The sequence below is a fragment of the Dermacentor silvarum genome, chromosome 8 (assembly GCF_013339745.2).
Source record: "Dermacentor silvarum isolate Dsil-2018 chromosome 8, BIME_Dsil_1.4, whole genome shotgun sequence".
In the NCBI taxonomy this organism is placed as follows: domain Eukaryota; kingdom Metazoa; phylum Arthropoda; class Arachnida; order Ixodida; family Ixodidae; genus Dermacentor; species Dermacentor silvarum.
In genome coordinates this window covers 119,239,229-119,253,204 of record NC_051161.1, presented here as the reverse complement: position 1 = coordinate 119,253,204, position 13,976 = coordinate 119,239,229, and the positions used below count along the sequence as shown (strand labels likewise).

Below are 13,976 nucleotides of genomic sequence, written 5' to 3'. Positions count from 1 at the left end.
TGAAGTTCGTGCTGCCTTATGCAACTTGTTTTTCTGGTATGTTTTTATTACTTTTTTTCAGGAATGAACCAAGTTTCAACGCCGAGCAATATCTGAAATTCTGTATAAGGGGATCGAGAAAGAGTTATGCTCGTAATATTGCTAACAGAAAAATGCTTCAAGCTTTCCGTCCGATGCAGATGAAGCCCCAGTATACTTACTGCGCACGCGGGCACTCTAAGTAAGGCATTAAACACTCTAGATAATCTGATGAAAAAAATAAGCGCGCTAGCCAGCTCAATAAACCCGTTAACTTATTCGTTTCATATCACTGCGTCTAAATTACAGTGCGAGCAGAAACTTGGTTGGAGCTAGTTGTCATATTATACATACACACACAAACACACACAAGCATCTATTATTTCGGCCTAAGGCGAGTTACAGAAGGCTTAGGTACAGCGTTTGATTTGCACAGCAATGCTTAGGAAACAAAGGAAGCGAAAGAAGCTAATAACGGGCTAGGATCGTAAAATGAAATGCCAACGATGTTTTGTTGGTGACAATGGAACATCGGTTACAATGGCTTTTAATGAGAATGGGACTTCAGTGCTCACGTTTTACGCGGTATGCGAAATAATAAATACTGAAGTTTTACGTGCCAGAACCACGATATGATTTTAAGGCATGCCGCAGCGGGGTACTGCGGATTATTTTTACCACCTGGATTTCTTTAACGTGCACCCAATGCACGCTATACGGGCGTTCTTGCAATTGCGTCTTCACCGAAATCGAACCCCCGACCTCGTGTTTAGCAGCGCAACGCCGTAGCCACTGCGAGAGCTACCACGGCGGGTGGAGGCGATTACACTGCGAGCTATACATAGATATACAGTGCCACACTAAAAATTAACATCAATCATATAAATCATCATCATCATCAGCCTGTATTTATGTCTCCGCGACCTCCAATTACCCCTGTCTTACGCTAGCTGATTCCAACCTGCGGCTGCAAATTTCCTAACTTCATCCCCCCACCTATAGTTTTCTTCCGTCCTCGTCTGTGCTTCCCTTCTCTTGGTATCCATGCTGTAACTCTAATGGCCCACCGGTTATCCCTCCTACGCATTACATCATATAAATACTAAAGGTTTAAAAGAAGCAAGGCATTTCGGTTCCCGTACGCGGAAGCCTTGTTCACAATCTACAATGTACACAATGAACTACAAAATGTTTACACTGATGACACACACACACACACAAAAGGGCGTTTGTACAGCCACTAGTAAAGCTAACGCCTTGCTGATGATCAGAGCACGTCGAACCATCATGGCTGCGTGTATAGCGAAGCCGAGGAATCGAATGAAAGATAAGAAGCGGTGACATAATGAGCCCTGGCGTTCTCGACGCTTCGCTGTCCGCTACCCCCATCAGCAGGAAACCCCAAACACGAGGCCGGCGGTGTGCTCACTGGACAATGCGGGAAAAGCGAACCCCCGGCGAGAGACTTCCTGTGCGCACGCGACGCTGAGCCTCCGCGGAGCGACAGCGCTGCCGTGCGAGGTTCCCGGTCGCCGCCGGTGTGCATAACGCCACCCTCATGCATTATACCGCGTCGCCAAACAGGCTGCGTGTGTGCGTGTTTGTTACCACCCGGCCACATTTCCCTCTTGCTGGTTTTTCTTCAATGCCGCATTTTCCCGGACAATAGCCCCCCCCATGGACAATGCACGTTCAATATCGTTCACAAATCGCGCAGTTCGGACTACTTATGAATGCGGGCCATAGGCGTGATTGAATATTTTAAGGTCGTAGGCACGCTCGAATAAACGAGGCCCGACTGAGCCTGCTTCTTTCTAGCCAGCTAAGTTCGACTAGATACGAGACTTCAAAAAGCTGCACTAGATTTCTTCTCAAGCACGCGACTACATTGTCATCTGTAGTACTCATATTTTGCGTTGGATGTGATGTGCTGTGGTGTACCTTCCACTTCTCTTTCGCTTTATTTTTACTCTTCTGTTTCTCTTCTTTTCTCTTCCTTAAGCGGCTGGACTTCGTGCCTGTTTTCGGAAAGAATTGCTAACCCGACTCCCTTTCTCTCTGCTTGATTTTATATATAATACATATTCGCATGATATTTATGATGATAATAATGACGATGATGATGAGAAAAAGTAAAAGTAGTAGAGAACAAACATCGCATAGTGAAATTCACTTCGCAGTGATCGGTGCTGCGCACGGGCAATACTAATAATTGCTGCACCAGAGATTGCATTCTCAAGGCGATGAAGACATTCACAAGCCGTTCGTCCAATACAGTACACTGGTCTTGTATTCTTTCTTTTATTAAAACGCCGACGAGAGTTATTGGGACTAGTTTAGAACTGATTTCTGTGCGGTCGGATAAGGGACCCGAAATTTCACTTCACAACAGTGCTGTTTTCGCTCACCGGTTATGCTATATTGGTTTAGGACAGCCCTCCCCCATCCCCAGACCGAAAAAAAAACAATATTTTTTTTCAAGCAAAATTAGTCCCTGTGCACCATCTTGAGAGAGACGACTATCTAAAGAAGACGTTCTTGTTGTTAGGCCAAATTTGCAACTGCGTACTATAGTCCGAAAATCACGGTACTTTCTCTTCTTCTTTTTTTATACGCCTACTTAAACGCATGAGCGGGAAAAAAGAAGATAACATCCAAAAGCCGACAACTCGGCTACAGTGCTGGCAAAGGTGTAGAGTTGGGCGCCTGTGTACAAAGAAAGCGGGAACAATTTGGCACCCACGCACATGGAGAATTACCGTGACTACGAAGCATCGAAGCTGTTGCGAAGCCGTGTACATCAGAAAGAAAGCATCAAGAGAAGAAAAGCAAACAAACAAAAAAGGCCACACGGCCGCTGCCAGGTCCTCTAGTTTCAGCGTCGACACTGTTTTTCAATGGCCCGATGTCGCGCACGGAAAGGGCGAGTCCTGCTGAATGCACATTTTAGCAAATTTAAAAGAAGAAAATTTGCAGAAAAAAAATAACAGGGCTGCGGCAAAAAGGGCGTCGAGAAACAGTACAAGCGCTCACTTTCCACGAGAACTGCCAAGAAGAATGCCTCGGTAGTTCCGTCAGTAGAACCTTGCAAAACACGTTTCGACAATGCAACTGCAAGGCTTGAACCTGAGTGGATGCATTGTGTAACACGTGCATAGCGAACGGTTTTCTCTCTTCAAGAACATAAACAGAGCGCCGCGTGCATCTGTTGTGGACGAGCTGGAATGCCGCGGGGCATTTCTGCGTCTTCAGAGGCTCTCGCGCGTAACAACATACAGTTTGCCAAAGCTGATGAGATTTTCGCCTGGCCGGACTAATATATACGTTGCTGCGTTATCGTTGCAAATCTATACCTGATTCACTCACATTTTGTGACCTATACTTTTATGTTGCACCTACAATTGACTGGTCCGGAAAATTCCTTAGAAGATAGCGCGCGCGCGCGCGTGTGTGTGTGTGTGTGTGTGTGTGTGTGTGTGTGTGTGTGTGTGTGTGTGTGTGTGTGTGTGGGTGTGTGTGTGTGTGTGTGTGGTGTGTGTGAGTGTGTGTGTGTGTGTGTGTGTGTGTGTGTGTGTGTGTGTGTGTGTGTGTGTGTGTGTGTGTGAGTGTGAGTGTGAGTGTGTGTGTGTGTGTGTGTGTGTGTGTGTGTGTGTGTGTGTGTGTGTGTGTGTGTGTGTGTGTGTGTGTGTGTGTGTGTGTGTGTGTGTGTGTGTGTGCGCGCGCGTCATAAAGGCAGCTAGAGCACAAGCCTGCCTAATTTAACCAAAATCTCTGCAGAAAACAAGAAATCCAAGCAAATTGGGGGAAAACGGCAAAAACCACTGTAATGACACCGCGAAGAAGTATGTTGCTACGACAATGCCGCTGAACTCTGGTTGAAGATATGGCCAGTATGCCTTCGAGATGTAATATGCACCAATCAAAGATGCAAGCGAGGATGTACTTCTTACTTCCACCTCCCCCCCCCTTCCCTACGTTCCTCCACTTATTCCATATTGCTGCCCTTTCTCTTATTTGCATAGAAGTTTTGCGGGGCAGTTTTCTTTAATTTATGCCTCTAAACTGCGAAATTCTGAAACAGCCCTCTGATACTGCGCTAAATACGTATACCACGGACAAATGGAGTTCGAAATCAGTGAAATATATAGCATCGCGCCCTGACAAAGAGACACGACATATTTTCCCCTAAGTTCGAGCACATTTAGGTGCCCCATTAGCAACGACATTTTGGAAGAAACGGCCCCGATCTGCCCCAGTACGAGCGTAATTGGCATTTCGAGAACGGCTACAGAAACTAGTCTTCGCGTAACTGGCAGCTGAAATTGCTTTGGCGCAGGCAAACTGGAACGACTTTGCGAACTCTCATTAGCGTGTCCTAGCTTGGACTGCACGGTTGCTCTATAGCCAAATAGTCCAAAGATCACGTAAGGCAATCCTTGTTTTTATAACTAAAGTAAGAGTGAGTAAAAGACTGTTCGTCCCCTTACAATAGTGATGGTCGCTTTTTTTATTGGATTTCTTTGATGATATTCGACACGTTTGGCGACCATCGTCACCGGATATTTCAAAACGTTTGATGATCTAATGAACATACACAAATGACATGAAGAAATTGACAAATAGGGACATGCACCCACTCGTGCACAATGACGAACATTTGACTTCAGTGTCCTTGATTCGATGAACAGTGTAGTAGGCGCAACAAAACACTCGGTACGCTGTGCAAATAAATGTTCAGGCGAGGAAAAAGCGTTGGTTTTGCACCTGAATGCGAGAAAGGCTATCATTCAAGATAGGAAGAGACGTCGTAAGTTCCGTAAGAAGAACTCGAAAAGAGATAAAAATGAGTAAATCAGGTCCCGCTGTGGTCTTTCGATGTGCAAATCGTGCGAAGAAAGCCCACAGAGTTGAGGAAGCACTCGAGGTGCAGATGCAATTGTAAATGTACAGTTTGAAGATCAAAGCAACAATGCATTAAAAAACTGCCCTCGTGCACTGATAAAGGGTGAAAACCTGTTATACTTTATATAACAGAATGCATCCCATCTATGTTTGGACAACGCCTGCGATCTTGTACACTATACTTGGACAGTGGTGGAATCATCCGCCGCAAAAGATAGGCCAAACATAAAAAAACAATTAAAAAAGAAAAACAAAAGCTTTTTTTAACCCTGCAGAAAAACGGTCCGTCTATACACATATCTCACAAGGTGCTCGGCCTGTTACTCAGATAGGATTGCAGTTTTTAGGCTGTTGGGGACAAATTTCGACCAACTGCATAGCGAAACTCAAAATTTACCTACGTAGAAATGTTGCCATAGTGTTTACCTCCTCAGACCTTTATGGCAGCTCGTCTCACAAGCTAACTCGCAGGTACCAAAAACACCTTATGCCTGCATAGGCGCTCTTGTTTTTTTTTTTGTTTTTTTTGGCTTACAAGACCAAATGGTAATGGAAGGTTAATTAAGTAAGGCGCTCTGCTACTCTAATCATTCTCCATCTACATTCGGTCACTTTCCCTGCCTTTCGCATCTCATTTATCTCTCTCTCATTCCTTCTATCACCTTCGCCATCCATTCTAGGTAAAATAAATGAGCTTTTGGTGTGACTAGGACGTTTTATTACATTTTGAGTAGATTTTGCTACAGACTTGTCGTTTGCGGGTAGCAATACGCGCGAAATGTAACCTCGCAGTCGAATTCGTAGCAGTTGGGGTCTCGTAAGTAAAAAACTAAAAACTAAAATAAAATTTATATATATATATATAAGCTACAGCGTGCTGTAGAAAACCAACGAAACATATACACGCACAGTGCCTACAGTGTGGCATAATAGGTGTTACCAAATAAGAATGACCGTAATTATGACACAGTAAAGTAAGTAAGACGCGGCCGACCTTCGCACTATAAAACACCTAATTTAGTCCAAGAAAGACATATCACGTACTTATTTATTGACTGGTCGGTAGAAAATTATATCCACAACGCAGGAAGGCAGTATTTTAGAACTTTTTTACACCATCAATAATTTCACGTCTTGTACTCCCGCAAACATAGTACCTCCTTGCATACATTAGAAATAGGTGTGGTATGCATAAACCTGACACGAAATCAACGACCGCTGACAGAGATGTGTATATACATCAAGCAACATGCAGAAGAACAAAACCAAACTAGGACCGCAAGCACCGAAAATAATTTCAGCACCGCGTAACAAATCCGCCACTTCACATTGCTCTGTTCTGATAGATGCAGGAGACGCGTGCATTTGGAATTATGTTGGGTTCAAGCATTTAGCACACTTTTCGCAACAACTTCGTTTAGTAATTAGTATTTATTTATTTTACTCTCAAGACCCAAAAGCATTATAGAGGAGAGTGGCGAATCGCGAAACACAACAATAAGATACGACAAATAAATGAAGAATAGAATATGAAGAATGAATAGAATAGAAGAATGAAGAAAAAGTATAGCAATGACCGATGCAGCAAGACACGCAGGTTGACAAAATATTTGTGAAGAGAAGAATGAGGATAAAATTTATGAAACGGGGTCAAATGTCTTATTGTTCTACGCGATGGAAGTGAGGGAAGTGACAGACTAATTTTTCACTACGCCAGTTACGCCATCGGCAAGGTTATAATCTTAAAATACGAATCGTACTGAATTGTTTCGAATAAGCCAGAGAGAAAAATGAGGGCCCAAAGTCACGAAACCTTCGTACGCCAGGATTGTTTGCAAAAAAAAAAATTCCAGCCAATCCTGATTCTGAACATATTATTACCGAAGGTTACCGACCAATGAGCACCAACGAACCACGAGCTTTGTGAATTCGGGCCAAGATTTTCATGGTGGTATGGGTTACAGGTAAGTTTGCTTCATGGTAGTCTAGTTACAGCGATGTATACACACGGTCCATGTGCTACAGCCGATGCTAAATACCGCCCTTGTCGCTACATGCTTTCAACCGACTGCACATTAAGTGTTCGTGAAGGTCATGCCACAGCAGTCGTCACAGTCCCTCTCAGAGTTTTTTTTTTTTTTTTTTATATGGATCTATATTTTCCCGAGGAATCACCTGGAACTCAAGAGGCCGAGCTAAACAAAACGTCAACGCCATCGCGACAAGCAGCATCAAACAAAGCATAACATTTTATTTCGATCGCGAAAAGTCTTGGAGATGGCAGGAGTACCACCCACGTCATTCTTCACCGAGAAGTGAGAAAAAAAAAGAAAGAAGCTGTGTGCACCGTCGCCCTGGAGCAATATTTCTTTTTCAAATGTATGAGCACACCGGCTCAAATGAAAACAGGATGAAGGAGAAAAAATCCCTCCATCGTTTATGTTGCTTATTCATGACACACTTTAGGTGCATCAATCAAGGCTGGCGCATATTTCACGTTTCTATTATTCCTTCCTCCATGCCATCGGCTCGGCGTGCTGTTGTTGCATTTCGTACGTTGGGAGGGCCCACTAAAATAGAAAACCGCTCAGTCTGAAAGTAAATGCAAGACTGTCACTTCATTATATTCCAAAAACGGTATACGCGCCTTATAAACTTCTCTTATATTACGTAGCACATGCTTTATCTCGATTCAGGGCCACTAAAGGTCCGAGAAAACCTAATATGCAAAAGTTCAGAACAGCGGAAGCTAGCCCACTTGCTAAAACTCTACACGCCCAAATGCCATATTGTTCAGGGAGCCACGAATGAATCTCGTTTCATCTTCGCCTGGTTATTCTTGCCGCGAAATTTGCACGGAATGTTGAGCTAAAATGGCAGTCGAAATGAAAGCGAACTCGGTGGACGCCTAAATGACGGCATGCCGCTCGGTGAAAGCTTATTACCGCGATCGCGTTGAAGCTGCGCCGGCAGGTTAATCCCCATACAATTCTCCCACACAATCTATACGGCTCACGTTGTTCACTAAAAATAAAAACAGCAGAAACGTCTGCAAATTTTTCATGTCTGTGCATGTTTTGTTTTTTTTCTTTGTTCAGGCATTTTGTAAGCTATGGTGCACTAGACCAATGCGGTGAGGTGTTCTATTTTAGGTATGTGTTTTTTTTCTTCTTCTTTTTCAGCCTGCTGTGGGCGCCCATGTGTATTTGGACGTCTTAGTGTGGGCGTGTGGTGGTTGTGTGTTTCCTCGTGGTACACTGACGAGCTCAATTTATCTACCGAAAATGGTGCCACTTAGCCGAATTCATGAGCTAAGTTTTATATTCCTATATGATGGCAGTTCGATTCAATTCAATTGAAGCGAGGTATAATATCACTTCTGAAAAGCAAGTGGCCGCGACAAACAGTCCCCCCTTTATCATTCAAATTAAGAATGAGAAATACATTAGACGTTCACAGACATAGAAATCTTTCAGCTGATTATGCAGCACCGTATTTTTATTAAGGCGATTTACTGACGTTTCAAACCCCGACGAATCACCTACATTTAGTTTGTTCTGCAAAACAGCGTCAGACGCGAGACCACATAACTGCATTACAATCGGTGTATCTAATTATTATTATTGCTATTATTATAGCTGTATTGTTATTATTATAGACATGGCAGGTATGTGCCCGGGCCAAGTCGAATACAGAGAATCATTTCCAGAAGGCGTTCTATAATGTATACCTGCTAAATAAAGAGCTCCACAAGGCAAAATTATTACAGAGCCCGTCATAACAGGGCCTCGTGGTGTAGGTGCTGCATGAGATACCAAGCCTACAATTAATAAATATTTGTTGTGCACCGCACAAAGCCGAATAGTAGCGTAAGGCAGTGCATGCAAGGGATACGAGGACACGTATCCGATAATCTCGTATATACGAGCCACGTATAACACGTACATACGAGATTTTTCAATAGGGACCCTTCTACGCTCGTCATTATACCGCCGACGTAAGAGAGAGCATTACGCAATACAGCGACTCTTCGTGATTCTGTTGTCATAAAAATGTAGCAAAAATTTCAGTGCAGTATGAGTTGTGAATTCAACGCTGCTTCTGACTCTGCGAACGAGTGTCAACCATTTCGTGCTTTGTGAGTTCAAAGTTGCAACAATCGGTGAACGAATTGGTCAATTATCGCGAGCAATGTTTGACATAGTGCTTTTACTAGTTGAAGGCTCTTGCGTTGGTGTTCTTGCATTCAGCTCCGAACATTTATTTGATCCCTTGTGGTAGAAAGGATATTTTGTTGAATTTAAAAAAAAGGAAACGCGGGAACGTCCTGTATCTTCTGATTGGTGGCTGCCTTGCGTTAGCTATGCATGCCACCTTTATATCTACGTCCTGTTCTCTGTAGACTGGAGCACAGAAAAGCAAGTCACGTGACTATGTCTTGTTCCTGTAGTTGTTACTTCAGCCTTGCAGTATATACGCGATGTGCAGTTGAGTTGCGATAAGTCTGAACCAAACCTTATTGACAAGCTCACCTCAGCTACAGCACAAGGCTATAGTATTGTGAGGAAAACTCGCAGCTCAGCCCACTTCAACGCCGATCGTGACGAGTCTTACAATGCACGTCATGCGCGCAGAAAAGGAATTAAAAGTTCCGCGATACTCGAAGCTCCCTACCGCTCTCCAAATGCACTCTGCGTGAAGCACGATCAAACTGCTTGCAACTACACAAATTGATGTTTTGTCACTGCATGCGATTCTATGCTGCTGCATTGAAGAACAATGACAGGATTTCACATCGCGGGCTCGAATAAAGTGTTCAGCACGCGACTCCTGCGAGTGAATCTCTCTGTGCTTCCTTTCTATGTCGTCATATCTACTCGTAATTATTCGGGAACAGCAACCCCCCCCCCCCCCCCGCATCCTCATAAAATAGGTTAATAATGATGACTCGTGAAGCCGTTGCTCTCATTATCACGCAGCTGTCACAGCGAAGTTCGAGTTTGCCGGTAATACAGCCGTCTGCCGCGTCAAATTTTCATCGCAATTTTTTTTATTGAACATAATTTTAGAAAAACCGCTATCTACCCCTAACGAACTCTCGGAAACACCTTCGTCGAAGTTATTTATATGTGAAGTTTACCGGCGCATCATCTAAAGATGTCCGTGATGTAGTTAATCCTCAGGATGACTCAGTTTTATGACTATCTACCAAACAATAAGAGCTGTGGGTACGGGACCGCATCGTGTCGTGAGGGGAAAATGACGATGAACATGAACGTACCCCAAATTAGGTTACAGCGTAAATAATTTGGCAAATATTTATTTCTCATCCTGCGCAACAAGAACGCTTTCTTTTTTCTTTTTTTCAATGCGTAACCGTCATACATGCATGGCACATTGTATCGAGTATAGTATTCAGGGCAGTCGTATTGTACACAGTCACTTGACGAATGAATCATTTTGTAGCCTTTATTCTTCATGCCTCCGAAGCATCTGTTACCATTTTCACAGACAAGTGCTACAACCGGTTTTTACTATTGTCATAGGAAACTTCCCAAATGTTTCCAAATCACGTCGCAGATCGCACTTATTAAAACCACTTTTTTATTATTTTTCGTTTCCACGGGTCATATATATTGCAGTCACCAAATCCACACGCAACGCAGCAAAAACAAATGTAAAAGTATTGGCACTTGTTACTTTCAAGCATACGAAAGACGCTTCGTCGCATTGGTCCAAAGATCCTTTCCCGTCTTCGCGAGTGAAATACGGCTGAAACGACGGCGTTCGCGGAGAATCCGGTGACAAGCGACGTTCATCATCTCTCAGAAATGCTCCACGACGGCTCACCTTTCGCGCGACGTGTGTCCGGCTTCGTTTGCGGGCCTTGAAGCGCGTACGCCTCCTATAGCGCGCGCCGCAAATTCAGCGCGTCCACAACGCGTGGTGCGTTGTATAACCCTCTATGAGCCATTCACACACGCGGCCGATTAGAACACCAGCGCTGTGTCTGATTATCACCGTGGCGCAAAATGATTGAATAGCGACTCTGCCTTCTCTACGTTCAGCTGTTCGAAGCAATAATTCACCGCCAAGCGAGCCACTCGGGAAATCAAAAGCTCTCCGTACCCGAAGCGGCTTGAAGGCGACCGTTTTAGGCCTAACCGTACCAGACGAAAATCTTCCTTTGCGGCTTATTCTTCCGAGGGGATGAGATATTAACGTGCGTCCAAGTCCATACTTTGTAGGAACCCTTTGCAGCACAGCAACCACAAAAGTGAAAGCCGCTGTCGCGATTGAGCGAACTTATTTGGTAAAGCTTCTTCGACGAGTGTGGTTGACCCCCTTCACACCGCTTCGGGAATATTATATATACGTATATATACGGTTCTTCGAAAGCTGTGGTTCGAAACGGTCGATGATGCCGAAGAAGAAAATGCGAGTTCGTATTTTCGAAGCCGTTTGACCTACTCTTTCGGCAATGTCGCGCACACTGCCAGGTAAATCTATAATGTTCCGGATACTGCACGCGTAGCAAGATTATGTCGATCGTCCGCCGCTGCCGACGGCGCTCCTGCGCGAACGCCCTCTGCAAGCTGAACGTAATAAGGTTTCCTTCGCTCTCATTGAAGTTATTGTGCGTGTGGGCGTACAGCACAGCCAAATGTGACTGAAAGCAGCCATTTTTCAATTTATGTACAAAGGTACATGCAACGAAGTTAAAGTGGTTCTGTCTTCGGCACAGTAGTTAGAAACGCCTGCAAGTCGATTTTTTTTTCGGGGCGACACTTTGAGACCTTTGCACGCAGCAACAAGTGCGAGGAAAATTTGGCAGTGGAGTAGCGTCAAAGTAGCGTCCCGTTTCTCTCATACCAACGGGTTAGGCATGCAAATGAGCTTCTTTATGAGTAGTTTGCATGCGAACGTTGGGATTACTTTGGATGGCGCTGTCCAAAGTGGTTCGCAATTATGAATAAACCCGCCAAATCGGTATTCTATTGTGCTTCTTGCAGGTCAGATACGAAAGTGCACGAACTTGTCCTGCCGTTACCGTAGCGTCGTATCGGTTCGTCGCGTGCTCGACAATCAAGTTGCTCTCCACTGGAATAGAATAAAATTAGGAGCACCACGTAATCGTGACGCGCGCTGTACACACGTCCAAGCAGGGGCCATATCCTCGACCGATCACTTTCGAGGAGACCACTTCGGGGGTGATCGTTTATTGAATGACCCAACGGTCAAGTCAATCCTTCGCTCCAACGAGGCGTCGAGCTGGTAAACACCGCGTCACGCCGAAAAGTGAACGCATCCTCGAAAGTGACCGACCGAGAGAACACGGTGTTGCAGAAGGATCGCCGAAGAGTAGCCGTCGTGGACTCACAGGAAGATGTGGTACGCGGCTGCCCTGTATCCACGTGGCCTCTCGAGGAAATTGTACATGAAGGTCTGCTTCTTGCGGTACTTTGCGTCCCTGGGGTGGGTGCCCACCTTCAGCGGCTTGCCGAGCAGCGACGTCCTCGACGGCAGGCTGGTGTGCAGCGACAGCAGGCTGCCGCCGTGCCTGGGCCCGCCTTGCTCGAGTCGCGCGAGCTCCATGTCCGTGAGCGCCTGCATGGCGCGGCCGGCATTCCGCCCGCGGCGGCACGGCCCCCCTCCCCCCTACTCCGGCACTGCTGCTGCGCCCACGGGAGCCGACGACCGCCGACCAGGCCGAACGGCGCGGCGGACCACACTTCGCGCACTTCTTGGCGTCCCGCCGAACCCCCACTTGCGCACCGCTAGGGGGAGTCCCGGCGCGGGCGCGCGCCCCTCGCGCGCCAAGCGCCCCGCCTCCGCCGCCGCCGACTCCGTGCGCGGGAAAAAGCTCGCCTTCGGCGCGGCACATTGTGCGCGAAGGATCGAGCACCGTTTTCCGGCACACACCCGTCATGTGTTGGTTAGTTTGAAAACTATAGGGTGTTCCGTGAGCCGTCTCGAGAAGTGTTCCGTGAAACCCACAAATGGATGGCGTTTGTGCATAAGTGGCCAACCTTTTCCGAAATTTTAACGCCGTATTTAAATGCCCAGTTTCTGCACGTGCCACTTCGAAGAAAGCGTTCGTACTTTCTTCTTGAGCTGTGTATAAAACCGAAACGACGAAAGCACTGGTACAGGAAACGCGGACAAACGAATGGTTTATCAACAGCTACCAACTAGCCCCTTTCATTGCCCGTTTAAACAAAGTGAGTAACCACGCTTCACGTAAAGGTGAAATATTGGCTTTTAAGGCCATTGACGACAGTTGCAAATTTACTTTGATATCCTGAAGGCTTTGCAAAAAAAAGAACAATAACTTTATTGAAAGTGCGGCGGGTTATTCGGGGATTTGGGAGAATATCCCTGCCTAGGCGTCGGCCACGAGCCCTTGAGCTCTGGCGGCTTCCTCGGCCCGCTGGACGGCAAAGGGTTGGTCTTCGAGAGCGGAGCTGAGCAGCGTAGTCTCCCAGCAGGCGTTCGGTTCGAGGCTGCGTCCCCGTCTGGAACCGCCCCCCCCCCCCCCCCCCCCCCCTTGTTCGCACTCTCATAAGATGTGTTCCAGGGTTGCCCTTGGCCTCACAAAACTTACATTGGTTTGACGAATAAAGCTCTGGGTAACAGAGATTCAAGATCACCGGGTTTAGAAACGTTCTTGTCTGCAGCTGTCGCCATGAGACCGCCTGTCTGTTGTTCAGTTTCTGGTGTGGTGCCGGAAATTTGCGCCTCGCCAGTCTGTAGTGTTGTGTGATATCTCTGTAACTCGTCAGGCGATCCTCCCACTCCCACCCCTCACCAGACGTCGCGCACGAGGCGACGGCAGTGTCGTTGGCAGCTCGGTCCGTAAGGGCCCATACTCGCTCAATCCGCCCGTCCGCTCCGCAAGCATGCGGACCGGGGCGGAAGGCTGTCCGATCGTTTGGACGGGCGGACGCAACTTTGCCATCCGCATGCCTGCTCGTCTCTCATTGGCTGGTACGAGGCGGACGGCGTAGGACGTCATCACGGCAAACATGGCGCTTGATCTTCCTAGAGTTATCCAG

General features: G+C 46.3%; 1 protein-coding gene across 1 annotated transcript; it reads right to left on the bottom strand.

The window, feature by feature from the left end:
• Positions 1-12,193: 12,193 nt before the first annotated feature.
• LOC125947338 (potassium voltage-gated channel subfamily KQT member 2-like) lies at positions 12,194-12,636 on the bottom strand. The gene has a single exon (XM_049671826.1). The coding sequence runs from the start codon at positions 12,532-12,534 to the stop codon at positions 12,298-12,300; it is 237 nt and encodes a 78-aa protein (XP_049527783.1). The 5' UTR covers positions 12,535-12,636; the 3' UTR covers positions 12,194-12,297.
• Positions 12,637-13,976: the final 1,340 nt, after the last annotated feature.